At 43.3% G+C, this 26284-nt stretch overlaps 1 protein-coding gene across 2 annotated transcripts in view; it reads left to right on the plus strand.

Moving 5' to 3' along the window:
• Positions 1 to 26284, plus strand: part of ninl (ninein-like) — a 43135-nt gene that overhangs the window by 8588 nt on the left and 8263 nt on the right. Inside the window, exons 5-18 of one of the 2 annotated variants that reach the window (XM_029669640.2) lie at positions 3437 to 3503; positions 3669 to 3859; positions 5452 to 5604; positions 11883 to 12050; positions 15121 to 15257; positions 15821 to 15961; positions 16104 to 16278; positions 16736 to 16846; positions 17562 to 17651; positions 18542 to 18686; positions 18986 to 19054; positions 19150 to 19274; positions 21292 to 21659; positions 24467 to 25978. In XM_029669640.2, the coding sequence (XP_029525500.2) occupies positions 3437 to 3503; positions 3669 to 3859; positions 5452 to 5604; positions 11883 to 12050; positions 15121 to 15257; positions 15821 to 15961; positions 16104 to 16278; positions 16736 to 16846; positions 17562 to 17651; positions 18542 to 18686; positions 18986 to 19054; positions 19150 to 19274; positions 21292 to 21659; positions 24467 to 25978 (3452 nt within the window). The remainder of the gene's footprint in view (positions 1 to 3436; positions 3504 to 3668; positions 3860 to 5451; positions 5605 to 11882; positions 12051 to 15120; positions 15258 to 15820; positions 15962 to 16103; positions 16279 to 16735; positions 16847 to 17561; positions 17652 to 18541; positions 18687 to 18985; positions 19055 to 19149; positions 19275 to 21291; positions 21660 to 24466; positions 25979 to 26284) is intronic. The other variant, XM_029669641.2, reaches the window with a different exon arrangement.

The raw sequence follows: 26284 nt of genomic DNA on the forward strand, positions 1-26284 counted from the left end.
TGAATTTTGTTGGGTTGTCCAAAAAGTTACATATTGCAGCTTTAATTGACAGGGTGTATGCCTCCACTACAAGAAAGAAATTAGTATTCGCAATGCTCACTCAAAAATAAGTGGGTATGCAGTGTATACCTGCATATACCCTCCCCTACACCACTTCGAAACATTATGCTGAAGTACTGAAATTCTCACAGAAGAACGCTGTTTCTTAACTTTCTCTGAACTATGTGAGAACATTCCCCAATGTTAAATCAGTTGAACGTTCCTAGAACATGAAATTAAATGTAACCATGTTGGAACTTTTTAGGAAACTTTCTGTTAAAGCAGGGGTATCAAACTCATTCCACGGAGTGCCGAGTATCTGCAGGTTTTTCCTTTCAATTAAGACCTAGACAACCAGGTGAGGGAATTACTTACTAATTAGTGACCTTAATTCATCAATCAAGTACAAGGGTGCAACAAAATCCTGCTGACATTCGGCCCTCCGTGGAATGAGTTTGACACGTGTTTAAAGTAATGAAATACTAAGAAAATCATGTTTTTTTTTGTCAAGATCCTTAAATGTGCTGAGAATGTTCCAAAGCCAAGCAACTCTTGTGGGAAGGTTGTATGCAAAATAACTAAAAGACAACCACGCTCTAAGAAACATATGGTTCTCAGAATGTTGTGTTTTAGCTGGGTTTTTCTCTCTGTTATCCTTGCTCTTGCTAACAGGCTAGCACTCGCTTTCAGCTTTATCTCTTTTTATTTTTTATTTATTTTTTACTTTACCTTTATTTAACCAGGTAGGCCAGTTGAGAACAAGTTCTCATTTACAACTGCGACCTGGCCAAGATGAAGGAAAGCAGTGCAACACAAACAACACAGAGTTACACATGGAATAAACAAACATACAGTCAATAACACAATAGAAATGTCTATATACAGTGTGTGCAAATTAAGTAAGATTAGGCAGGTAAGGCAATAAATAGGCCATGGTGGCAAAGTAATTACAATATAGCAATTAAACACTGGAATGGTATATGTGCAGAAGGTGAATGTTGCAAATGTGCAAGATAAATAAATAAATGCAGTATGGGGATGAGATCAGATAGTTGGATAGGCTATTTACAGATGGGCTATGTACAGGTGCAATGATCTGTAAGGTGCTCTGACAGCTGATGCTTAATGTTAGTGAGGGAGATATGAGTCTCCAGCTTCAGTGATTTTTGCAATGCGTTCCAGTCATTGGCAGCAGGGAACTGGAAGGAAAGGCGGCCAAAGGGGGAGTTGGCTTTGGGGATGACAAGTGAAATATACCTGCTGGAGCGTGTGCTACGGGTGGGTGCTGCTATGGTGACCAGTGAGCTGAGATGAGGCGGGGCTTTACCTAGCAAAGACTTATAGATGACCTGGAGCCAGTGGGTTTGGCGACAAATATGTAGCGAGGACCAGCCAACGAGAGCATACAGGTCGCAGTGGTGGGTAGTATATGGGGCTTTGGTGACAAAACAGATGGCACTGTGATAAACTGCATCCAATTTGTTGAGTAGAGTTTTGGAGGCTATTTTGTAAATTACATCGCCAAAGTCGAAGATCGGTAGGATAGTGTCGTAGCAATTTCCTGTATTACCAAATGAGGAGAGTCACAAACCACACACCAGTCAGAGTTATACTTAAACTTCATGTTTAATAATATGAGCTTCACCATAGCCCTGTGACTTTCAACAATTCACTATCTATAATGAAAAGTTGAGTGTCAACATAATGGCAACTGAGATCTTTTATAGAAAAGATACACCCCTCTCTACTTACATGACGAACCACAGATCATAGAAAAACTTCACAAAGGGCCTTTTACTTGAGAAAGGAGTATTCCATAGCCAGATAGCATTAGCTATAAATTATCGTTCAGTTTGGTCTCTAAAACGAGGTTCTAATCTCGTTCCTGGTACTTCAAAGTAGAAAAACATGTTAGTGCTATCTCATAGAGGCTCATCCTCAGTGGAACACTGAGCACACAATAGTTGACAGATTCTATTCTGTTGAATAAAACAACCATTCTAATGCAATACAAAGATTATAATATAATCTTTCAAGCACTATAACATAATCTCGCAATTTTCCACGACAATAGTCAGTTTTACGAGGGTATTTGACAGCATGAGTGAAGGATGCTTTGTTGCGAAATAGGAAGCCGATTCTAGATTTAATTTTGGATTGGAGATGCTTAATGTGAGTCTGAAAGGAGAGTTTACAGTCTAACCAGACACTTATTGAGCGTGGCTGAAGTGCACCCATGACCAGCTCAGAAACCAGATTGCATAGCGGAGAAGGTACGGTGGGATTCTAAATGGTCGGTGATCTGTTTGTTCACTTGACTTTCAAAGACCTTGGAAAGGTAGAGTAGGATAGATATAGGTAGGTAACAGTTAAGGTCTAGAGTGTCTCCCCCTTTGAAGAGGGGGATGACCGCGGCAGCTTTCCAATCTTTGGAGATCTCAGACGATACGAAAGAGGGATTGAACAGGCTAGTAATAGGGGTTGCAACAGTTGCGGCGGATAATTTTAGAAAGAGAGGGTCCAGATTGTCTAGCCCAGCTGATTTGTAGGGGTCCAGATCTTGCAGCTTTTTCAGAACATCAGCTGTTCAGTTTTTCCTAGCCTCAGTGCAGTAGGCAGCAGGGAGGAGGTGTTCTTATTCTCCATGTACTTTACAGTGTCCCAGAACTTTTTGGAGTTTGTGATACAGGAGGAAAATTTCTGTTAGGAAAGCAAAGGCTAGCTTTTCAAACTGCCTGTGTATATTGGTTCCTAACTTCCCTGAAAAGTTGCATATCACGGGGGCTATTCAATGCTATTGCAGAACGCCACAGGATGTTTTTGTGCTGGTCAAGAGCAGTCAAGTCTGGGATGAACCAAGTCTATATCTGTTCTTAGTTCTACATTTTTTGAATGGAGCATGCTTATTTAATATGGTGAGGAAAGCACCTTTAAAGAATAACTAGGTATCCTTTACTGACGGAATGAGGTCAATATCCTTCCAGGATACCCGGGCCAGGTCGATTAGAAAGTCCTGCTCGCTGAAGTGTTTTAGGGAGCGTTTGACAGTGATGAGGGGTGGTTGTTTGACCGGTGACCCATTACGGACGCAGGCAATGAGGCAGTGATCGCTGAGATCCTGGTTGAAGACAGCAGAGGTGTATTTAGAGGGCACTTAGCAGGCACACTTACACACACAAACACACTTCATCTGCTGTACAAACTCTCTCACACACACACTTAGTAGTAGGGTAAACTAGCTTTCACAGTGCAGTTCTCACACATGTCCGACACACTGACTAAACAACATAGCCAGATTATGATACTGTATGTGGATGGGCATATGGGTCAGCATTTAGGCAAGGTAGTTGTTGTTCCAGTTTTGAACACTTGGTGACACTCTTTGTCTTACTTCCAGAGTCTCAAGTCAGATGAGGAAACCGGAAGCCATAAGGACACCATCCATCAAACCTTTGAGGCACAAGGTACTTAAATATTTTTCAAGTTGACTTAATTGTACATTCAGTCTTCAAAACAGGAGTTTTCCTAGTTAGGTCATGTGATCAGGAAAAACTCCAAGCCCTATTCATACAGTCTAATGCTATACTCTTTGAGGGACTTTCATCCTAACATCTGTACGTGTGTCTCAGGGCAGCAGAAGCGATGGAAGCGGGACAGTTCGGGGAGCCCACTCCAATCCCCTGGGCCAGGGGCCGAGGTGTCAGACAGCCAGATGAGGGCAGTATGGGAGGAGCTTGGAGTAGGAGGAGGAGGCTTTCTGAACAGACAGGAACTCTCCCTGGTCTGTGACCACCTTGGCCTGCAGGACCTGAATTCAGAGGTATGGCCAGCCTAACATTTCAGCAAGGGGCTGTTTTAATTCCCTAATTCCCAGATCTGTGCGCTTGCTGACTCCCCGTCAAGGGATCAAAGGCATTGGATTAGTGTAAATATGGGCCAAAGGAGTTTCATCAATACCTCTTATACCAGTATACATCAGTCCATTCCTTTTTAATCCATGAGGGGGAGTAAAAAAGTGCACACCTCAGGGAGATGGGCAGGGAATCATCTGACTGCAGTCAGTGGTTACTTGCCAAAGATACACTACGTGACCAAAAGTATGTGGACACCTGCTCATCAAACATCTCATTCCAAAATCATGTGCATTATTATGGAGTTGGTCCGCCTTTGCTGCTATAACAGCCTCCACTCTTCTGGGAAGGCTTTCCGCTAGATGTTGGAACATTGCTGCGGGGGCTTACATCCATTCAGCCACGAGCATTAGTGAGGTCGGGTAGTGATGTTGGGCGATTAGGCCTGGCTCGCAGTCGGAGTTCCAATTCATCCCAAAGGTGTTCAATGGGGTTGAGGTCAGGGCAATGTGCAGGCCAGTCAAGTTCTTTTACACCGATCTCAACAAACCTTTTCTGTATGGACCTTGCTTTGTGCTCGGGGACATTGTCATGCTGAAACAGGAAAGGGCCTTTCACAAAGATGGAAGCACAGAATCGTCTAGAATGTCATTGTATGCTGTACCATTATGATTTCCCTTAACTTGAACTAGCCTGAACCATGAAAAACAGCCCCAGACCATTATTCTTCCTCCACCAAACTTTACAGTTGGCACTATGCATTGGGGCAGGTAGCGTTCTACTGGCATCTGCCAAACACAGATTTGTCCGTTGAGTCCAATGGCGGTAAGCTTTACACCACTCCAGCCGATGCTTGGCATTTGGCAAGGTGATCTTAGGCTTGTGTATGGCTTGTGGGAAGCTCCCAACGAGCTTCACACGTTGCTTTCAGAGGCCGTTTGGAACTCGATAGTGAATGTTGTAACCGAGGACAGACAATTTTTTCGCGCTACGCACTTCTGCACTTAGTGGTCCCGTTCTGTGGGCTTTGTGTGCCCTACCACTTCACGGCTGGGCCATTGTTGCTCTTAGACAGTTCCACTTCACAATGACAGCACTTTCAGTTGACCGGGGTGGCTCTAGTAGGGCAGAAATATGACAAACTGACTTGTTGGAAAGGTGGCGTCCTATGACAGTGCCACGTTGAAAGTCACTGAGCTCATCAGTAATGCCATTCTACTGCCAATGTTTGTCTATGGAGATTGCATGGCTGTGTGCTCGATTTTATACACCTGTCCGCAACGGGTGTGGCTGAAACTGCCGATTGCAGTAATTTGAAGCGGTGTCCACATACTTTTGTATATATATTGGGTGTGTTATCCTAGATATGAGTAGTTTGAATCTTTCTTTCTGTATCTGGTAGTTTGAATCATGTTAGTTTGAATCTTTCTCTCTGTATCTGGTAGTTTGAATCTTGGTATTTTGAATCTTTCTCTCTGTATCTGGTTTCTCTCTGTATCTGGTTTCTGTATTGAATTTGACTTCATGTTTTTAACCCCTGACTCTACGCGTTATCACACAGGAGTTGGACGCCCTCTTCAGGAAGTTGGACACTGACCTGGATGGGAAGGTTAGCCTCAGGAAGTTCCAGAAGGGTCTTTTCAGAGAAAAGGGTGTCCCAGTTCCCACCTCCTCCACCCCCATACGCCCCAACCCCCACCGCTCACTCCAGCAGGTAAGCAGACAGACAGACAGAACAACACCCTTTTTAGGGAACATGAACATGTTTAACAGTAATTTATTTATATGGAAAACTATGTGAGTGGGTTTGGGTCAGTAGAGTAAATATATGTAATTAGGCCAGAATAATGATCCGTGGATAATACAAATGACAATACATTGCCACATGGGACCGCCTTCTGTCTCGAACTGAAGGGAGTATTTGATATTCTATTTATAACAAATAAACTGTCACTTTGCATTATTAAATGTGGGCTGGTTGGTGTTTGAACCTGCAATATGTAACTTTTTGGGGCCCGGACCAAATTCACATACGAATGTAAGTTATAGATCTGTCATTCTCATTGAAAGCAAGTCTAAGAAGCAGTAGATTTGTTCTATGTGCTCTATTTCTGTGCTTCACGTTCTAATGCTTTGTTTTTGTGTCTTTTACTTTTGATTTTGATACTCTAGCCTCAACAGCTATAAATACAAAATTTTTGGTTACAGCAGTTTAGATGGTACACTGATTCTAAACACTATACTTGCTTGTTTTGACACATAAGCTGAAATTAGGAGAACTATTAGAATTTCAGCAACCAGGAAATGGCAGAGTGATTTCGGCATATTGTACCTTTAAGGACCCAGCTAGCACATTTGGTTCCTTGGAAGTTGTGGGAACTTAAGTTTTGGGTTTCCCATTGCTACTGAGAAGAAAACCATATCTTTCCTGATTGGTAAAGCACAACATTTTTTAACGTTCTGAGACCGGAAGTGATCATTTCGCCTGTAGCTGGTTGATAGATTGCCAAGAGTTTGCAAAGCTGTCATCAAGGCAAAGGGTGGCTACTGAAGAATCTAAAATATTAAGTATATTTTGAATTGTTTAACACTTTTTGGTTACTACATGATTCCATATGTGTTATTTCATAATTTTGATGTCTTAACTATTATTCGGACCTCTTGCAGTCTCTATGGGGGTGCCACAGGGTTCAATTCTCGGGCCGACTCTTTTCTCTGTATATATCAATGATGTCACTCTTGCTGCGGGTGATTCTCTGATCCACCTCTACACATACGACACCATTCTGTATACTTATGTCCCTTCTTTGGACACTGTGCTAACAAACCTCCAAACGAGCTTCAACGCCATACAACACTCCTTCAGTGGCCGCCAACTGCTTTTAAATGCTAGTAAAACTAAGTGCATGCTTTTCAACCCATTGCTGCCTGCACCCTCCCGCCCGACTAGCATCACTACTCTGGACTGTTCTGACCTAGAATATGTGGACAACTACAAATACCTAGGTGTCTGGTTAGACTGTAAACTCTCCTTCCAGACTCGCATTAAGCATCTCCAATCCAAAATTAACTCAAGAATCAGCTTCCTATTTCGCAACAATGCCTCCTTCACTCATTCCGAAAAACATACCCTCGTAAAACTGACTATCCTACCGATCCTCGACTTCGGCAATGTCATTAACAAGATAGCTTCCAACACTCTATCATCAAAGCCCAATATACTACCCACCACTGTGACCTGTATGCTCTCGTTGGCTGGCCCTTACTACATATCCGTCGCCAAACCCACTGGCTCCAGGTCATCTATAAGTCTTTGCTAGGTAAAGCCCCGACTTATCTCAGCTCACTGGTCACCATAGCAACACCCACCCGTAGCATGCGCTACAGCAGGTATATTGCACTGGTCATCCCCAAAGCCAACACTTCCTTCGGCTGCCTTTCCTTCCAGTTCTCTACTGCCAATGAATGGAACGAATTGCAAAAAATCTCTGACGCTTGAGTCTTATCTCCCTTTCTAACATTAAGCATCAGCTGTCAGAGCAGCTTACTGATCACTGTACCTGTACACAGCCAATCTGTAAATAGCACATCCAACTACCTCATCCCCATATTATTACTTACCCTCTTGCTCTTTTGCCCAAGTATCTCTACTTGCACATCATCATCTGCACATATATCACTCCAGTATTAATGCTAAATTGTAATTATTTTCGCCTCTAGGGCCTATTTATTGCCTACCTCCCTACTCTTCTACATTTGCACACACTGTACATAAATAGAAAAATCTTTATTTTCTCTTGTGTTATTGACTGTGTTGTTTTTGTCGCACTGCTTTGCTTTATCTTGGCCAGGTCGCAGTTGTAAATGAGAACTTGTTCTCAACTGGCTTACCTGGTTAAATAAAGATTAAATAAAAATAAGTAAATAAAATTCTACAATGTAGAAAATAGTAAAAAATAAAGAAAAACCCTTGTATGAGTAGGTGTGTCCAAACTTTTGACTGGCACTGTACATATGAAATGAGTAAAACAGTATGTAAACATTATTAAAGTGACTAGTGTTACATTATTAAAGTGGCCAGTGATTCAATGTCTATGTACATAGGGCAGCAGTCTCTAGGGTGCAGGATTGAGTAACCTGGTGGTAGCTAGTGACAGTGCCTAAATTCAGGGTATGGTACTGGGTGGAGTGCGGCTAGTGATGGTTATTTTTCAGTCTGATGGCCTTGAGTTGGATGCTGTTTTTCAGTCTCGGTCCCAGCTTTGATGCATCTGTACTGACCTCGCCTTCTGGATGATAGCGGGGTGAACAGGCTGTGGCTCGTGTGGTTGATGTCCTTGATAATCTTTTTGGCCTTCCTGTGACATCGGGTGCTGTAGGTGTCCTGGAGAGCAGGCAGTGTGTACCCGGTGATGTGTTGGGCAGACCCTCTGGAGAGCCCTGCTGTTGCGGGCGGTTGCCGTACCAGGTGGTGATACAGCCTGACAGGATGCTTTCAGTGGTGCATCTGTAAAAGTTTGAGGGTTTAGGGGCCAAGTCAAATTTCTTCAGCCTCCTGAGGTTGAAGAGGCGCTGTCTGTGTGGATGGACCATTTCAGATTGTCAGTGATGCGTACGCCAAGGAACTTGAAACGTTCCACCTTCTCCACTGCGGTCCCGTCAATGTAGATAAGGGGGTGCACCCTCTGCTGTTTCCTGAAGTCCATGATCAGCTCCTTTGCTTTGTTGAGGGAGAGGTGATTTTTCTGGCACCACTTCGCCAGGGCCCTCACCTCCTCACCTTGCTACTGTTGTGTCATCTGCAAACTTGATGATTGAGTTGGAGGGGTGCGTTGCCACGCAGTCATGGGTGAACATGGAGTACAGGAGGGGGCTGAGCATGCACTCTAATGGGACCCCTGTGTTGAGGATCAGCGTAGTGTCGATCTCTGCGTCGTGGCTGGTTTCCCCTTTGTAATCCAATTTTGTCATGGGCCCCTGCTACATACAACTCCGCTGTCTCTGTACTGATGTTTTGTCTGTTTGATTGCCTTATGGAGGGGATAACTGCACTGTTTGTATTCAACCATATTCCCAGTCACCTTGCCGTGGTTTAATGCGGTGGTTCACAGTTTCAATTTTGCGTGAATGTTGCCATTTATCCATTGTTTTTGGTTTGGGTAGGTTTTAATAGTCACCGTGTCAGTGTTATTCTTAGAGGCAACCTGGAACATATCCTAGTCCGTGTGATCAAAACAATCTTGAAGCATGGATTCCGATTGGTCAGACCAGTGTTGAATAGACCTTAGCACAGGTAGTGTTTTCCTCAAATTGGCTTTGTTGAAGACTCGGCCTCAGGATATGTGGTTTCCAGTTTGCACAACTGCAAACTCAAGGAGTAGGTCATTCAAGGAGTTTGATGCAAATTTGTGATGTCATAAGCCTCCCCCTTGCTTGAGGAACAATAGAGGACAAAATAGGAAAGGCCCATATCCCCCAGCCATTTGTGCTTTGACATGACTTATCTGGACCACCTATTGAGATGTGCCTTTTGTTAAGTAAATTAGGTGTTAAATGAGGTGAAAAGGAGACTGGAGTGCCACTTTAATGTTCTTACAGTGGAAATTATTATTTGGTGTTAACTTTTTTGAACCCTGAGTACCGATTGGACACACAGAAATGAATTTCCATCATGCAAACACATTTATGTTTTTATATTGACACGGCATCATTGAGATTCAAACATATGATCTTCTGATCTCTATCCATGGAATTAGTCCACTGCGCCACCAGGATGGTGCTAGGATGCCATGTTTTTTTAAAACTCATACAAAGCTGTTAATTTTAATCTATTCAAACATACCCCATTTCAACGGAAATGAGCACTAATTAAGATTATGGGTGGCCAATTAGTGGGCCTGAAAACACTTTACAAGATAAATGATAGAGAGTTTTGTTGACACTGAGAACGGAAGTTATAAGTTTTTAAATAACATTCTTTGGACGTTAATGTTTTCTAGTGTTTTTTTTTATGGAAAGTTTTATTAATGTTCGATAATATGACTTTAAATAGAACCATAAGGAAACCTGCAGAAAAGTACTGAAATTCCCACAGAAGAATGTTTTCCTAACTTTTAACTATTTGAGAACATTCCCAATGTCAAACCAGTTGGAGAATGTTCCTAGAACATTGAAATTAAATGTACTATATTTTTTAACTTTTAGGAAACATTCTGTTAAAGTAATGAAATAACAAGAAAATGTTTTTTTTTTGTCAAGTTCCTTAAATGTGCTGAGATTGTTCCAAAGCCAAGCAACTATCCTGCACCATTCCCAGAAAGGTGTGGGAAGGTTGTATGCAAAATAACCATAGGACAACCACACTCTCACCAAGAAACATATGGTTTGGCGAACGTTATGTACTTGCTCGGGGAGGCTCTTGAAATATTCTGTGGCTCATAGTTTAGTTTATGATTAAGATAAAGGCATAATACATTTTTCAAAATATGAGCTATTGATTAGAAATTGTCCCTTCCCTTCAGTATCTGACAGAAAAGGCAAACCGTTATACACAAACTTTAACCCAATTCTGATATTTCTGACCAATCAGATCTGAAAAATATATAATATATGAAGATCTGATGTGACTGGTCAAAAGACCAATTAGACTGCCACATCCTGCTGCTTCACCTGCGGGATAGTTTGAGACCAACCACCCAGACAGCTGATGAAACTGAGTATTTCTGTCTGTAATAAATCCCTTTTGTGTGGAAAAACTCATTTTGATTGGCTGGGCCTGGCTCCCCTGTGGGTGGGCCTATGCCCTCCCACGCCCCTGCCCAGTCATGTGAAATTCATAGATTAGGGCCTAATGAATTTATTTCAATTGACTGATTTCCTTATATGAACTGTAAGAGCCAATTTCTGCATTATTCTAAAGTGTTGGAGCTGCCTTATGGATGGTGTGACGTAATTGTGGAGCCCCAGAGGTTACCACATCGCCGTGTGCCTCTCTAATGTTGTAACAATGCAAAGTGCTCCGTATAGCTCCGCATTTACATGATTGGTTAACAGTAGTTGAGGGCGGAAGGTACTGTAAAACACAAACTCACTTCCTTGACAACTTCCTTCACAACAGTAAATGCTGTATGGCCAATGCAGGCGTCGTATTCACCATGCAGCGCATTTTAAAAAATCGTTGAAATTGTTGCATGTTGCGTTTTATATTTTTGTTCGCTATAGTAGGCTGTCTGTCTGTCTCTCTCAGATGACGAATGCTCCAATTTCCTGCTGGTCAATTAAGGCAGCAGCCAATCATAAAATTGACTGTTGGGGACAGAGCTTATTTTGCCCTTCCTGCGTTCGCTTGCTGAATGACCCATTTCCACATGAAGAGAAAGCCAAAGTTTGAAATCATGTATTGCACTTCAAGCCTGATATGTCGCTGTGGTCTGTTAACATGGGCTATGAAAGACAACATCCTTTCTTTCCAAGCTTGGCATGTTGATGCCTCCCATGTGTTAGGCACAACTAGGTACATGAACCAGTACTGAGACAAACGTGTGTTTCTCAGGCTTGCTCAGAACCTAAATACTACTGCTTACTCCTCCATGTCCCAAACTGGTGTGGGATGTAAACCATTAGCAAATGGAGAATGGAATGTAGGCTAAGCCATATTAAGTGTTATGACAGTAAAGTGGCGTTTATTAGTGGCGTGTGAAATAAATGTATTTGTGGTGCTGAAGCTCTTTTGTCTGTGGGAGCCTGGATTACACAATGCACAGTGGAGGTCGGGTTATTCTTAGAGAAAGCGGCATGACCGGAGGAGGTGTTTCTGCTACAATGCCCTTCTTTGTAGAACTTTTTTTTTGTATTTCTATGGCATTTGGGAACAGAGGTGAGGCTACGCAGTGCCACACTGATCTACAGCAGTGTTCTATGGAGGAGGAACTAAATTAGGCCATCTGGTAGTCTGTTCCTGTAGCTTTCATGTCTTCCTCTGTTTTCTGCCAGGCCTTTGAGGAGCGGATGGGGCGCTCCACCTCTCCCTCTCTCCTGTCTGCCACCGTGGGCCAGAGGCTGCTGACCAGGCTGGACGATGGGTCGGGCTGCACCAGTCCAGAGAGGGTCATCACCCTCTGGAATGAGGAGGGAATCCGGAACAGCAGGGACATCCTACAGGTCAGTGCCGGACTTGAACCATTACAGGTCAGGCTACTTGAATCCTATCACACTATGTGTTTGATGTTAGATAATAAGCAGCCAGTGTGAACATCATGTGATTTTTAGTGGTTTAGCATGCTCTGGGCTTGTGAGCAGAATCTGTGAAAGGTAAGCTTTGTGAGAAAGTTATGAACCAATGTACGTCTTCATCCTATTACTGTACACACTCATTGCTTGTACCAGTTATTTTCAGAAGTAGCCTTGAAATGTTGATTACTCTTCCTTTGCGGCTACTTGAATTGATATGTTGCTGAAAAGCCTTGGTGTTCGGAGATTGGTACAGGTTATACAATGGGTGGGTCTAATCCTGAATGGTGATTGGTTAAACATTTACATTTACATTTAAGTCATTTAGCAGACGCTCTTAAAAGCACATTCCAGCCAGGGTGTCTATTCCACAAGTTTCCACCTGCTAAATCTATGAGGTTAAAATGCCTATTTACTCTGTTCCATCTGAATGTGCAGTCCACTGTTTCATCAGCCCCACCCAGGCAATTTCTAAACTTGATATCCACTATAAAAAATCATCTAAACATTACCTCACATTTCTTTTAGACTAACATTTAGTTCTCAAAAGCAGAGATTTGTATGAACCTTGCTATCTGTCTCCCTGACATTTGCAACCTTGTTTCAATGTTAAAATTAGATCTCCAGCTGTCCCATAGTAATGAACGTGTTGGGAGTCGGGACGAGACAGACAGACAGGCAGGCAGCGTTTCTCAGCCAGTGGAAATCATGAATCAGCTGGCATAATTTTTTATGGGATATATACAAAGAAATGTCAATTGAAAAAAGGTCAAACGAAGTGCAGTCTTTACAGCTTCCATGTTTGAAGTGATTGTGTTAGCTGTGTTCTTGGCTAGCTCTTCTGAACAACAGTGTCCTGACGAGTGAGCACATTTTATTTGCCAGACGAAATCGCGCCTCATTAGATCATTGTTATGGATGTATCCAAATAAATGGCACTAGAAAACAGGTTAAACAAATGCAAATGCTGCTGATGTTGTTCTTTTTGACGTTTGACGTGACGGTAAGTTAGCCGTAGATGGCTGGCTAGCAAGCAACTGATAAGAACGTTGCCAGCCAATATGGCAATGGAACATTTAGAGCGAACTACTGAGTCGCGTCCATAGATACAGAACAAAAAGACTGAACGACTGGGTCGCATCTCTGGCAACCGATTCAATAGAACGGACTACCAGCCTGCTTGGGTAGCAACCCAAAATTTGTGTCGAGACTATATCTTGTGGAAGGATGAAATAGTATAATTTAATCAATCTCAAACACCAAGGCTTTTCAGCAACATATCAATTGGTAACCCGTTGTATAAAAGTGAAAATGCCCTCGAAGCCGGTGTTTGGAGGATATATTGGCACGGCTTCTCGGGCATTTTCACTTAAATAAAGAAGGCTGCAAGGTTTCCCATTTCATCATTTTGATAAAAACAAGTTACATAAACTGTATTTCTGACTCCTTTAGGGGCATATCTCCTTCCTGTGTGTAAAATGTGTAATAGGAGTAGAATTGAGATTGTGAGTTCCAGTTACATGTAGCGGATGGTCTTTTGGTTTAGATTACATGCTGTGGTGTAGAACCATAATCTATGGAACACTGCCTACAAAAGGCCCTCGCTAGACACACTCTAGTTACATTATGTGTTACTGAAATAATCCTCTTGTAAATCTGACACACTTTGTTGCATGAGGATGAACTGAACTTTGACCTGAATTTATATTTACCATACATCAGTTGTCAAAACACCTGGGGCCTCATTTATAAATGTTGCGTATGCACAAAATATGCCCGAAAACATGCGTGCGCCTGTTTTCATGCGAAAGTTTTTATAAAAACCGAACTTGACGTGAGAATTTGCTTATCCTCCCGCAATCTTTAGACCATGTGTACACACAGTGTCTTGTGGCTGAAGTATTGCATTGCAAGAAGGCAAAAGTAGCCTTGTGCAGGAATACACAACACTTCTTTTCATAACAAAAAACAGGTTGCTAAAAATAATCATATGCAATAATTTGCAGTTAGTGAGAATTTGATCTTTGCATTCTAAAATCATTAGAAATAGGCCTTTATTTCTTATTATTTATTACATTTCCATGATCAGTGGAGAATAAATTCCTCACCTTTTCTTACTGATGGTTTTGTACTCGCGAAATAGCCTAGAGGCCTACAAAAAGTTTGGATAGGCTACCCGTCGTCTCATGTGCCTCAGTTGGTAGAGCATTGTGCTTGCAACGCCAAGGTTGAGGGCTGTGGGTTCAATTCCCACATGCTCTGGATAAGAGCGTGTACTAAAATGTAGAAACGTCCCATCTCTCATTTAATTTGACCCACTTCACAGTAGTAAATAGATGGGCTATTTCAAGTATTTTGCTCTTTGCGATCCGATGTGCAGTTCGAAGGTAGACCAGACGGTTCACCTTTTCCATGGATGTTTGTAGGAGACATCTGAATACTGTAATTTCACATATCTCGAGTAGACAATATTTCATTTATTAACATAATGCATATATTATAATCATTGTAGAATACGTTCTAAAGCTTTTCTGGCCATGATGAGTTGCCCAGCCAGAACCCGGACTCTGGGCCAGATGTTTTACTTTGTCATTATGGGGTAATGTGTGTAGATTGAACAGGGGGAGGGGAAAAAATTTAATCCATTATAGAATAAGGCTGTAACATAAAGAAATGCGGAAAAAGTCAGTGGGTCTGCATTATTTTCGAATGCATTGTATAATGCTCGTTCACACGGGCACATACCTGGTTTATAACATATGTATGGTGTTAGCCAAATGTATACTTCTCCATATATTTGTGAGCATGCAATCTTTTCAGAAATGGCGCACGCAGATATTTAGTGTAAAATATGGTTATAAATTAGGCCCCTGGTCCTGGAGAGTTACAGGGTTGCAGGCTTTTGTTCCAACCCTACAGTAAAATAAGGACCAGTTTTGATGATTAGGTGACCACTGCCATAAATCTGTCAGTTGACCTCATGCTGTTCTATCCCCTCCAGACTTTGGACTTTCCTCTGGAGGAGCGAGTCAGTCTGGCGGAGCTCACCCTGGCCCTGGACAATGAGCTGCTGGTCAGCGGCAACGGCATCCACCAGGCCGCTCTCATCTCTTACAAGAACGAGATCCAGTTCCTCCAGTGAGTCTTTGGTTTGATACTGTATACTTTTGGTACTGCATGCTTCTATGGACTCTATAGAGGTTATGGTCAAAGACACTTTAATGCATCCTCTGGATTCATTTCCTGTGTGAGCCAATGACCTTAAACTGAGACCAAATCATTTACATCAACTATTTTTATTGATTTCATGGTCAATAATTGCTTTAGGGGGAATCATTGGTTCAACTTCACACTGTAATAGTCACACAACCTGTAGCCTACATTTTACATCATGGATTTTTGGTTGATAGATTATTACTATGTCTCCACCTAGAGGTGAGAGATGTTGATGCTTTCATATTGTTTATTGTAACAATCATTGCCTTGTCGGTTTACTGACCAACTTTGGAACCATAATACTGCATTCTTTCAGTAAGTATTAATGTGCCAATATTAAACTGCTGTGGTCTGCCTTTTTTGATTCTTTGTGTATAATGTACATAGAATAACTGCTGTTAATGTGAGTCCTCCATGATCAGGTCATTCTGGTGAGTGTTGTGGTTAGGTCCATGCTCATTGTCTGTCCGCTGTCTGTCCCTCAGGGTCCTTGCAGACCAGGCATGTCAGGAAAGGGACAAAGTCAAGGCCGACCTGGAGTGGGCCGACAGGAGAAACCTCCAGCTGGTCAGAGAGGTGGATGACAGGCACGCCACTATTGAGTCACTGAATGAAACCAAAATCAAGTAAGACCTTCTCTTCCTTCTCACCTCCATATCATTCTGTATGTTAGACTGATGTGATGGTTGGAAAATCTTGCTTGACTGGTTGTGTATTGTCATGTGTGGTGGATGGAACTTTTTACTTAAAATTCCCTCTGATTGGCAGGGGTCTGGAGCAGGAGTTCCGGTATAGGCTAACGGCCCTGCGCAGTGAATCGGAGCAGGAGAGCGAGGTCTTGCTGCAGCAGGTGGAGCGTGAGCGGGCCAAGCTCGAAGAGGAAGTGGAGGTCTTACATGCACAGGATGCCAGTCTGCAGGAGGAAATCTGTAATACCACCCAGGTGACAAGCACTATAGATACACACTGGGAGGTTTTTACAATGATAAAGGAGTACTAGGAATACAGGCGATTGCTTGACCAACCCGCCTAAAAGATTCCTTGAGCTTAACCTCTATTTGATTTCACTTCATTAGAGGCTCCTCGTGCTTTTGAATGCACGTCTTTTGTATGAGTATAAACTGGTTAAGTTTCTGCAAGCAGTTTGTTTTCATCTCCATCCCAGTCTCCTCTCTAGGGACCTCGAAAGAGAGGATTAGATTAGTTCATGTGATTTTGTTTTTTGCCTTCCTGTTTGCAACATCCATGCTCTATACCCACTTGCCCACGGACAACCAACGAATGCCAGACTCCTGCTTAGCTTCGTAACAATCCCCCATCGTTAGTACCCCACAGTGTTGCTGTGGATATCTTAAAGCGGTATCGTATCACTCTCAATAACCCTCCCTCTGGGCTAACAGGAGAACCACCGTTTGGAGGAGGAGGGCAGTGTTCTGAAGGGGAAGCTGTCAGAAGCAGAGAACACCATCTCCAAGCTGCAGAGAGACCTGGACCGGCTCCTACTAGACAAGGTGAGAGGGAACTATGTGAGGATGGACTTGATGTAGGGTGACCGGATTTAAAATTCCCAAATGCGGGACAGTGTAGCCTATACATGAATGTTTTTTTCAGGCAGCACCCCTCAGGGAATGTAAACAGTTAGGAAGGGGAAACTTTTAAAATGGGATTGAGTGAAGTAGCAGAAAATATGTTAAATTAGCAACTAATGAGCATGGAGAGTTTTATGAAATTACCTTTCAGTCTAATATGGCTATTTACGTACTGTTGTAGCTCTTCATTAGACACAGGCTTTTTGGAAGTACTGGTAGTTAACTGTCCTCTCCAAGTTTATTTGGAATTTAGCCCAAAAAGATTTCACAAATGGGATTGGTTGACAATATGATATTGGCCTACGTCTATCAGCTCTCAACAACGATTGGAGAAATGTTTTAACATCACCAGCACCACATCCTTATGATATATCTTGTCATAAGCGCAAGGTGACTTCAGAAAAGACCGGTTGGAATGAATATTCTCATTAAATGAATAGGAAATCTGACTGTTTTAATTTGTTGACCAAAAGCGGGACAAAGGGACAAAATGCAGGACTGTCCCGCACAATCCGGGACATGTGGTCACCCTAGCGTGATGATGTCCTGCTGTGGCAACTCATCCCTCAGGGAGTGAGGAGTGCGGTTTTGCCAGGAATGAATGATTGAGGGTTTCCGTTTTGTTTGGCTGACACAGTTTGGGAGCCTGGATCCGAACAATACAGGACTGCTGAACCAGGAGGAGCGCGTCTCTGAGATCATCAAGGAGTACGAGCTGCAGTGCCGGGTAAGAGTGTGTGTGTGTTGGGCCTTCCGAGGGGCGCAGTGGTCTAAGGCACTGCAACACAGTGCTAGCTGTGCCATTAGAGATTCTGGGTTTGAGTCCAGGCTCTGTTGTAGCCGGCCACGACCGGGAGACCCATGGGGCGGTGCACAATTGGCCCAGTGTCGTCTGGGTTAGGGGAGGATTTGGCCGGCAGGGATGTCCTTGTCCCATCGCGCACTAGCGACTCCTGTGGCAGGCCGGGCGCAGTGCACGCTGACACGGCCTTCCGGGTTAAGTGGGCATTGTGTCAAGAAGCAGTGTGGCTTGGTTGGCGTTGTGATTCAGGCGACGCACGCCTCTCCCGAGTCTGTTTGGGAGTTGCAGCGATGAGACAAGACTGTAACTACCAATTGGATACCATGAAATTGGGGAGAAAAAGGGGGTCAAAAAAAATAAGAAAGGCTGTGTGTGTTTAAATAATCATGCCTTGCGTGGAACCCCCAAGGGCTCTCGACCTGGTTTACCTTTCACAATTTTCCAAAACATAGTGCAGTAATTAGTTATACACATTAGTTATGCACATTCATGATTTATGTCAAACCATTTTTAAAGACTTTTTGTTTACTTGCCCGGACAGAGCCGAGAGCTGTTTTGAGTGTGTGAATGACAATCCTCTTAATTTATCCAAACGCCTCCCATTTTGGGAAACTAGAAAGTGAAGGTGAGCGTGTGTTGTTCTAGGTTCACAGAATTTGTGATGCAGTGTGGTTTGAATAGCATGTGCGTGGCAGTGAGGACATTGTGACTAATACTGCTCTATCTTTATACTATTTCTGCTGTGCTTTGCCGTGTTTGTTATGTATGTTTGTCGGAAGTATTGCATGTTTAAATGACACGTCTTTGTCTCACAGGAGCTGCGGGACCGGAATGACGAGTTGAACTCTGAGGTGGAGATGTTAAAGAGTCAGGGGATGGGGAGGCGACCCAGACGGGCAAGAGACACGTCCACACATGCGTGGTCCAGCCGACGATCACTGAGCACTGAGTCTGACTCTGGTAAATCCCACTCATAGCCCTAAGCCATATACTGTGTTCACCCGATTTGTCCCTGGAATTGATACTCGTGCCCTGATTAGAACCTATATTTATTTATTTAAACATACAGTATATGGGCCTTGTCCTTGGAGGACTGAAAGGCCCCTCATATCTCTCTTCCCCACCCATGTATGTGCATTACACACCCTCTTTCACACACACACTCTCATTTCTCCACTCAGTCCCACTCCAGTTACACTGACAGTTTCACTTTAGCCACTGACCTACTCTCTACAGTAATCTTGTCCATTGTGCTTCAGATGACCCTGAGATGAAAATAGGCGTATCTCCCATGGCTAGCAAAAAGCTACAAGTGGCCAATAAGAATGGTAAGAATTGGAAACATCAATCATTTTTTTCCCTCTCTGTAAAAACCTGTTGGGTTTGACTCACCACCTTGGTGTTTTTATTTGTGTTCCTTCAGGCCTGGGTTGTCTGGAGAATCTGCCAGGTCCGGTTGTGAGCATTGAGACAGAGATGGCCATGGAACAGTTTAAGGAGAGGCATAGCCAGGAGGTGCAGGACCTGAAAATTGAGTTGGAGACCAAGGTAGAGGAGGCATTCTGATATGCATGCTCACACTATGTTTTAATATTTTCAAGAAACAACACATTTTCCTTCCTGAGAAAATTGCAAGAAATTACGGGCTTCCCGGTATTCCCGTTCAAACCGGAAGTGCTATTTAAAAGCTATAATACCAGCGGAAAAAAATCTGACATGATTATACCACTATATTGGAGAAATAGACACATGAATCTAACGGTTTCTTGTTGTATTTGTTGCAATTTAATCAACTCAGTTCTCTCGAAGTCACCACACTATTTAATTGATGTAGCCTAGTTAACAGGTCTATGACGCACTGTTGGCCAACTGGTAAAATATTATGAGGTTATTACAGTCTACTGAAAATGACATTTGTTTTAGCCTACCTTTGACTGAAAGATGCAGCTTGGTCATTTTCTCTCCCCTTACAACTGTCTATCTGGGAAGGTTGTGGCTGTTTTGACTGTTTTTACAGGCATTTTGTCAGAGCGGACTTGCGAAAGTATTCACCCTCCTTGGCATTTTTCCTGTTTTGTTGCATTACAACCTGTAATGTAGCTAACAAACTAACAAAATCATTTGCATAGGCTATAGACCGTACCTGTTTAACTTTGATTTTCTCCGATGAAGTGGTCTCTCATAACGCGCAGTGCTTACATTCTTCCCAGATAGGCGGTTTTTGATCTTCGCCACAAATTGGCCACAGACTGAGAAGACTCTCTTGGTCTCCATGGAGGTGGCCTGGATCGTTGCGAGTGCCTCAAACATGTATTTTGACCCATCTGTTTCCTCCTTAGAGAGGATTTTCAGTAGGTTGGTTTTGCATTTGGCCTCATTGGCAATCATTTTTGTCAAACTTTGCCCCACAGACAAAACTAAAAATGCAACAATTTCAAAGATTTCAATCAGTCAAAGAAATCAATCAGTCAATTAAAATAAATAAATTAGGGCCTAATCTATGGATTTCATGACTGGGAATACGTATATCATGCTGAAACATGAGGTCTTGTGCAAACCCACAGTTTCATCAGCTTTCCGGGTGGCTGGTCTCAGACGATCCCGCAGGTGAAGAAGCCGGATGTGGAGATCCTGAGCTGGCGTGGTTACACGTGGTCTGTGGTTGAGGCCGGTTGGACGTACTGCCAAATTCTCTAAAACGACGTTAGAGGCGGCTTATGGTAGAGAAACGTTCAATTCTCTGGAAACAGCTCTGGTGGACATTCCTGCAGTCAGCATGCAAATTACATGCTCCCTCAAATCTTGAGACATCTGTGGCCTTGTGTTGTGTGACTTCACATTTTAGTGGCCTTTTTTATCCCCAGTACAAGGTGCACCTGTGTACTGATCATGTTCAATCAGCTTCTTGATATGCTACACCTGTCAGGTGGATGGATTATCTTGTCAAAGTAGAAATGCTCACTAACAGGGATGGAACCAAATTTGAGAGAAATAAGCTTTTTGTGCGTATGGAACATTTCTGGGATGTTTTATTTCAGCTCATGAAACATGGGACCAACCCTTTTATATGTTGCGTTTATATTTTTGTTCAGTGTAATAAAAGCAGATAGGCCAACGAGTAGTGACTTTGTAAGTAAATACGGTAGGCTACAACAACACACCCTGAGCGTTGATTATTGATCATGCAGATAGCAGAGCAGGCCGTATGATGACAGATTTAGACTTTGCACATAATTTAACATTTACATTTGATTTCACTCTGTTCATAGAAATAATTTATAATTGACTGGTTTCTCACTATCATTTATCCCGGGAAAAGATGGGTTTGGGCGGGAGATTCCAGTAAAGCTCGGTAACCCGGTTCCCGCCATTAAAACCTAGCTCACACGTTTTTGTATTGTTTTGATTACCGTCTCCTATTTTTGTATGTGAAATTGAAAGGTCCAAAATTGTTGGCAATTTGAGTGACACTAGATGTAAATACTGAACTAACTTCAGTGCATGGGAGGCCCATTTTTCTAATTCTGGGATAGCCCTGAACCACCTCATCATCCTCGCCTCACAGGTGAACTTCTACGAGCGCAGCCTGGAGCTGATGCGACGGAACATGGAGGTGGAGAGGAAGGACATCTCTTCGGGCTTCAAGGTGGAGATCAGTGAGCTGGAGGAGCAGAAGGCCCAGGCTGAGGAGCAGGTTAAGAGGCTAAGGGAGGCAGTGGAGAAGCTGCAGACCGAGTTACAGAGCAGCTCCAGGGGCCTGAGAGGGCCAGGCTGCGGCGCTGACCAGGAGAGAAGGGCCCAGTGCGAACAGGCTGAGCTGGAGCAGAACTATGCCCGGGAGATCAGTAACCTGGTCCAAAGACTGACCTCTGAGAAAGACCAGCTAGAGGCTGAGCTGAAGCTCAAGATGGACCAAGAGTTGCTGCTCGTAAGGTGAGTGTGGCCAGACTATCCTCCTCCCCAGGGCTGTCTTCTGAAATTCAAACAAATTAATTTAAAGTTCACATTCTTGTGTAGGTTGGCTCCCGGTTTCGCATTCAATTTTATTTAAAAAAATGTTGTGCCAACTATAACTTTTGCATGAGTCCCTTTAACTCCATAACATATACACTGGACTTACACAACAATGGTGTGTGAGCTGGGGCTGGTGTACGTCGTGTGTATGTATTTACACTTAATGTACAAAACATTATGAACACTCTTACCATTTTCTATTTTTTACATAACACTTTTTGTTTGGTTAAGGGCTTGTAAGTAAGCATTTCACTGTAAGGTCTACACCTGTCGTATTTGGCGCATGTGACAAATTTGATATGACACACTGAAGACGGACCAGATGAATCCAGGTGAAAGGTATGATCCCCTATTGATGTCACTTGTTAAATCCACTTCAATCAGTGTAGATGAAGGGGAGGAGACAGGTTAAAGAAACATTAAGCCTCGTGACAATTGAGACATGGATTGTGTATGTTTGCCATTCAGAGGATGAATGGGCAATACAAAACATAAAGTACAATTGAATGGGGTATGGTAGTAGGTGCCAGGCGCACCTGTTTGTGTCAAGAACAGCAACACTGCTGGGTTTTTCAAGCTCAACATTTTCCAGTGTGTATCAAGAATGGTCCACCACACAAAGAACATTCAGCCAATTTGACACAACTGTGGGAAGCATTGACGCCAACATGGGCCATCATCCCTGTGAAATGGTTTTGACACCTTGTAGAGTCAATGCCCCGACAAATTGAAGCTGTTCTGAAGGCAAAAAGAGGGTGCAACTCAAGGTGTTCTTAATGTTTTGTCCACTCAGTGTATGCGCATGTGTATATATACAGTACCAGTCAAACATTTGGACACACCTACTCATTCAAGGGTTTTTCTTTATTGTTACTATTTTCTACATTGTAGAATAATAATGAAGTAATAATATGATGAAATAACACATATGGAATCATGTTGTTAAAAAAAAGTGTTAAACAAATCAAAATATATTTTATATTTAAGATTCTTCAAAGTAGCCACCCTTTGTCTTGATGAAAGCTTTGTAGAAAAATAAAGAAAATCCCTGGAATGAGTAGGCGTGTCCAAACTTTTGACTGGTATTGTACTGTGTGTATATACAGTACCAGTCAAAATTGTGGACACACCTACTCATTCCAGGGTTTTTATTTGTATTTTCTACATTGTAGAATAATAGTGAAGACATCAAAACTATGAAATAACACATATGGAATCATGTAGTAACCAAAAAATATTATTTTATAATTGAGATTCTTCAAAGTAGCCACCCTTTGTCTTGATGACAGCTTTGCACACTCTTGGCATTTTCTCAACCAGCTTCATGAGGTAGTCACCTGGAACGCATTGCAATTAACAGGTGCGCCTTCTTAAAAGTTCATTTGTGGAATTTCTTTCTTTCTCTCCCTAAGAAGTGAATGCGTTTGAACCAATCAGTTGTGTAGTGACAAGGTAGTGGTGGTAAACAGAAGATTGCCCTATTTGGTAAAAGACCAAGTCCATATTATGGCAAGAACAGCTCAAATAAGCAAAGAGACATGACAGTCCATTACTTTAAGACATAAAAGTCAGTCAATCTGGAACATTTGAAGAACTTTGAACGTTTCTTCAAGTGCAGTCGCAAAAACCATGAAGAGCTATGATGAAACTGGCTCTCATGAGGACCACAACAGGAAAGGAAAACCCAGTGTTACCTCTGCTGCAGAGGATAAGTTCATTAGAGTTACCAGCCTCAGAAATTGCAGCCCTAATAAGTGCTTCACAGAGTTCAAGTAACAGACACATCTCAACATCAACTGTTCAGAGGAGACTGTGTGAATCAGGCCTTCATGGTCGAATTGCTGCAAAGAAACCACTACTAAAGGACACCAATAAGAATAAGACACTTCTTGGGCCAAGAAACATGAGCAATGGACATTAGACCAGTGGAAATCTGTCCTTTTGGTCTGATGAGTCCAAATATGAGATGTTTGGTTCCAACCGCTGTGTCTTTGTGAGACGCAGAGTAGGTGAACTGATGATCTCCGCATGTGTGGTTCCCAACGTGAAGCATGGAGGTGTGATGGTGCTTTGCTGGTGACACTGTCAGTGATTTATTTACAATTCAAGGCCCACTTAACCAGCATAACCACCACCGCATTCTGCAGTGATATGCCATCCCATCTGGTTTGCACTTAGTGGGACTATCATTTGTTTTTCAATAGGACAATGACCCAACACACCTCTAGGCTGTTTAAGGGCTATTTGACGAAGAAGGAGAGTTGGTGGAGTGCTGCATCAGATGATCTGGCCTCCACAATCACCTGACTTCAACCCAATTGAGATGGTTTGGGATGAGTTGGACCGCAGAGTGAATAGAAAAGGCACCAACAACTGCTCAGCATATGCGGGAACTCATTCAAGATTGTTGGAAAAGCATTCCAGGTGAAGCTGGTTGAGAGAATGCCAAGAGTGCAAAGCTGTCTTCAAGGCAATGGGTGGCTATTTGAAGAATCTCAAATATAAAATATATTTTGATTTGTTTAACAGTTTTTTGGTTACTACATGATTCCATGTTTTATTTCATAGTTTTGATGTCTTCACTATTATTCTACAATGTAGAAAATAGTTTAAAAAATACAAATAAAAACTTGATTGAGTATGTGTCCAAACTTTTCACTCGTACTGTATATGTGTGTATCTGTCTCTGTGTGCCTTGGTGAACAGTGTGTGTGCTATGTAATCAGGGAAGAGGCAGAGCAGCAGGTGTCTCAGATGAAGACTCAGCAAGGCGAGGCCCAGCGCAGCTTCACGCACCAGCTACGCTGTGAGCGCCTACGGCTGGAACTGGAGCAGGAGAGGCACAGGGAGAGACTCCACAGTACAGAGAGGGCGGTTGAGGAGCAGGCCAGGATCTGCAGCCAGTCCGCTGTGGAGAGGAAGAGGCTGGAGGAAGGGCACCAGGAGGAAGTCCGGCAGCTGAAAGAGCACATAGCCAGTCTGCAGGAGCAGGCAGATCTGACCTCCGATAGGGAGAAGTCACTTATACAGCACTGTCAGTTAGAGGTGAAACTAGAGCACTATCAAACACAGTGCAGTCAGTTAGAGGCTGAACTGGAAGAGACTTGCGATCGGTGCAGTCAACTAGAGGCCAAACTGGAAGTGGTTTGTGCCCAGCTGGAGCTGGAGGAACGCACTGTGTGTCTGGAGTCTGAGGCTTTGACCGAGCGTCTGACCTCTGAACAGCATGATGTAGAGGAGGAACTGGGGTTGGTGAGGGATAGAGAGCGAGAGATCCTTAGTGAGGTCTCTCAGCTAAGAGAGGAGCTGCATAGTCTACGGTCTGAATATATGACACTTCTTCAGGACAAGGAAATGATGGCGGAGAACTGTAGCAGTTTGTCCAGCACCTTCCTACAACAGCAAGCTCAGCTGAGGGCCAAAGAGGAAGACACAGATACCCTGAGGGGGGAGTTGGAGAGGGCACGGGAGGCTCTGAGAAATGAAGTTGAACGATGCTCAAGGCAGACTGCTGAGCTGGACTCCCAGAAGACGGACAGAGTGAAGCTGATGGAGGAGCTGAGAAAACACAGAACAACTGTTGACCTTCTACAGTCAGATCTTCACTGTGTCACTGAGGAGTTAAACCAGTGGAAGAGGGCAGAGAAGAGTCTACAGGAAGCATTGATCCTGGAACAAACCCAGGTCATGGAGATCAAATCCACCCTGGACCTGGAGAGGAAAGAGACTGGCTGTCTGGGCCAGGAGAACGCCCACTACATCCGCCTGGCAGACCAACTCTCCAACCAGATCGTAGAAATGGAAACGGAATCATCCAAACTCCAAGACCACATCCACCAGCTGAAAACCCAACTGGGTGAAATGTCCAACCTGGTTTCTGATCTCAGGACCCAGCTAGAGGCCAAATTCACAGAAGTAGACCACCTTGAATCAGATATAAAGCAGAATGCAGGTCTGGTAGAGATAGCGGAAGCCCTGTCCAATAAGCACTATAGGGAAGAGGAGCTGCTGAACACCCAGCTGGAGACCAAGGAGAGAGAGCTGTGCTCCCTCAGAGGAAAGGCTGGCAGCAGCACCACTGTCCAGCTGCAGCAGGCCCTGCTGTCCTCTCAGGCAGAGGTCCACAGGTTGGAGGAGGACTTTGAGTGGGAGAAGGGCAGGATGAAGGAGCAGCTGGTGGAGATGGAGAAGCTGGTCATGGTTCTGGAGATGGTGATGGATCCTACCAGTCCACACAGGTTTGTGACGTGCAGGCCTGTTGCCGGAAATCAAACCAAACCAACCTTCAAATGACTAACCTCCACCTGCCTTGAAACATTCCAATGTGTTTCTGCCCCAAACATGGTGGCTGAAATTTGAATGACTAATTGCAACCGATCTGGTCTCATCTGAAAGAGATCCCCACCTTTTCTCCTCACAAACCTTCTCCAAGTTTTTAACCTTCTCTACACCTTAACACCTTAATTGTCTGGAATGCATTAACAATTTTCTGCCTCTAACGGCATGATTTTCACCTAGGTGCATGATATTAGATTTAATTTGTC

This window comes from Oncorhynchus nerka, linkage group LG10 (assembly GCF_034236695.1).
Source record: "Oncorhynchus nerka isolate Pitt River linkage group LG10, Oner_Uvic_2.0, whole genome shotgun sequence".
In the NCBI taxonomy this organism is placed as follows: domain Eukaryota; kingdom Metazoa; phylum Chordata; class Actinopteri; order Salmoniformes; family Salmonidae; genus Oncorhynchus; species Oncorhynchus nerka.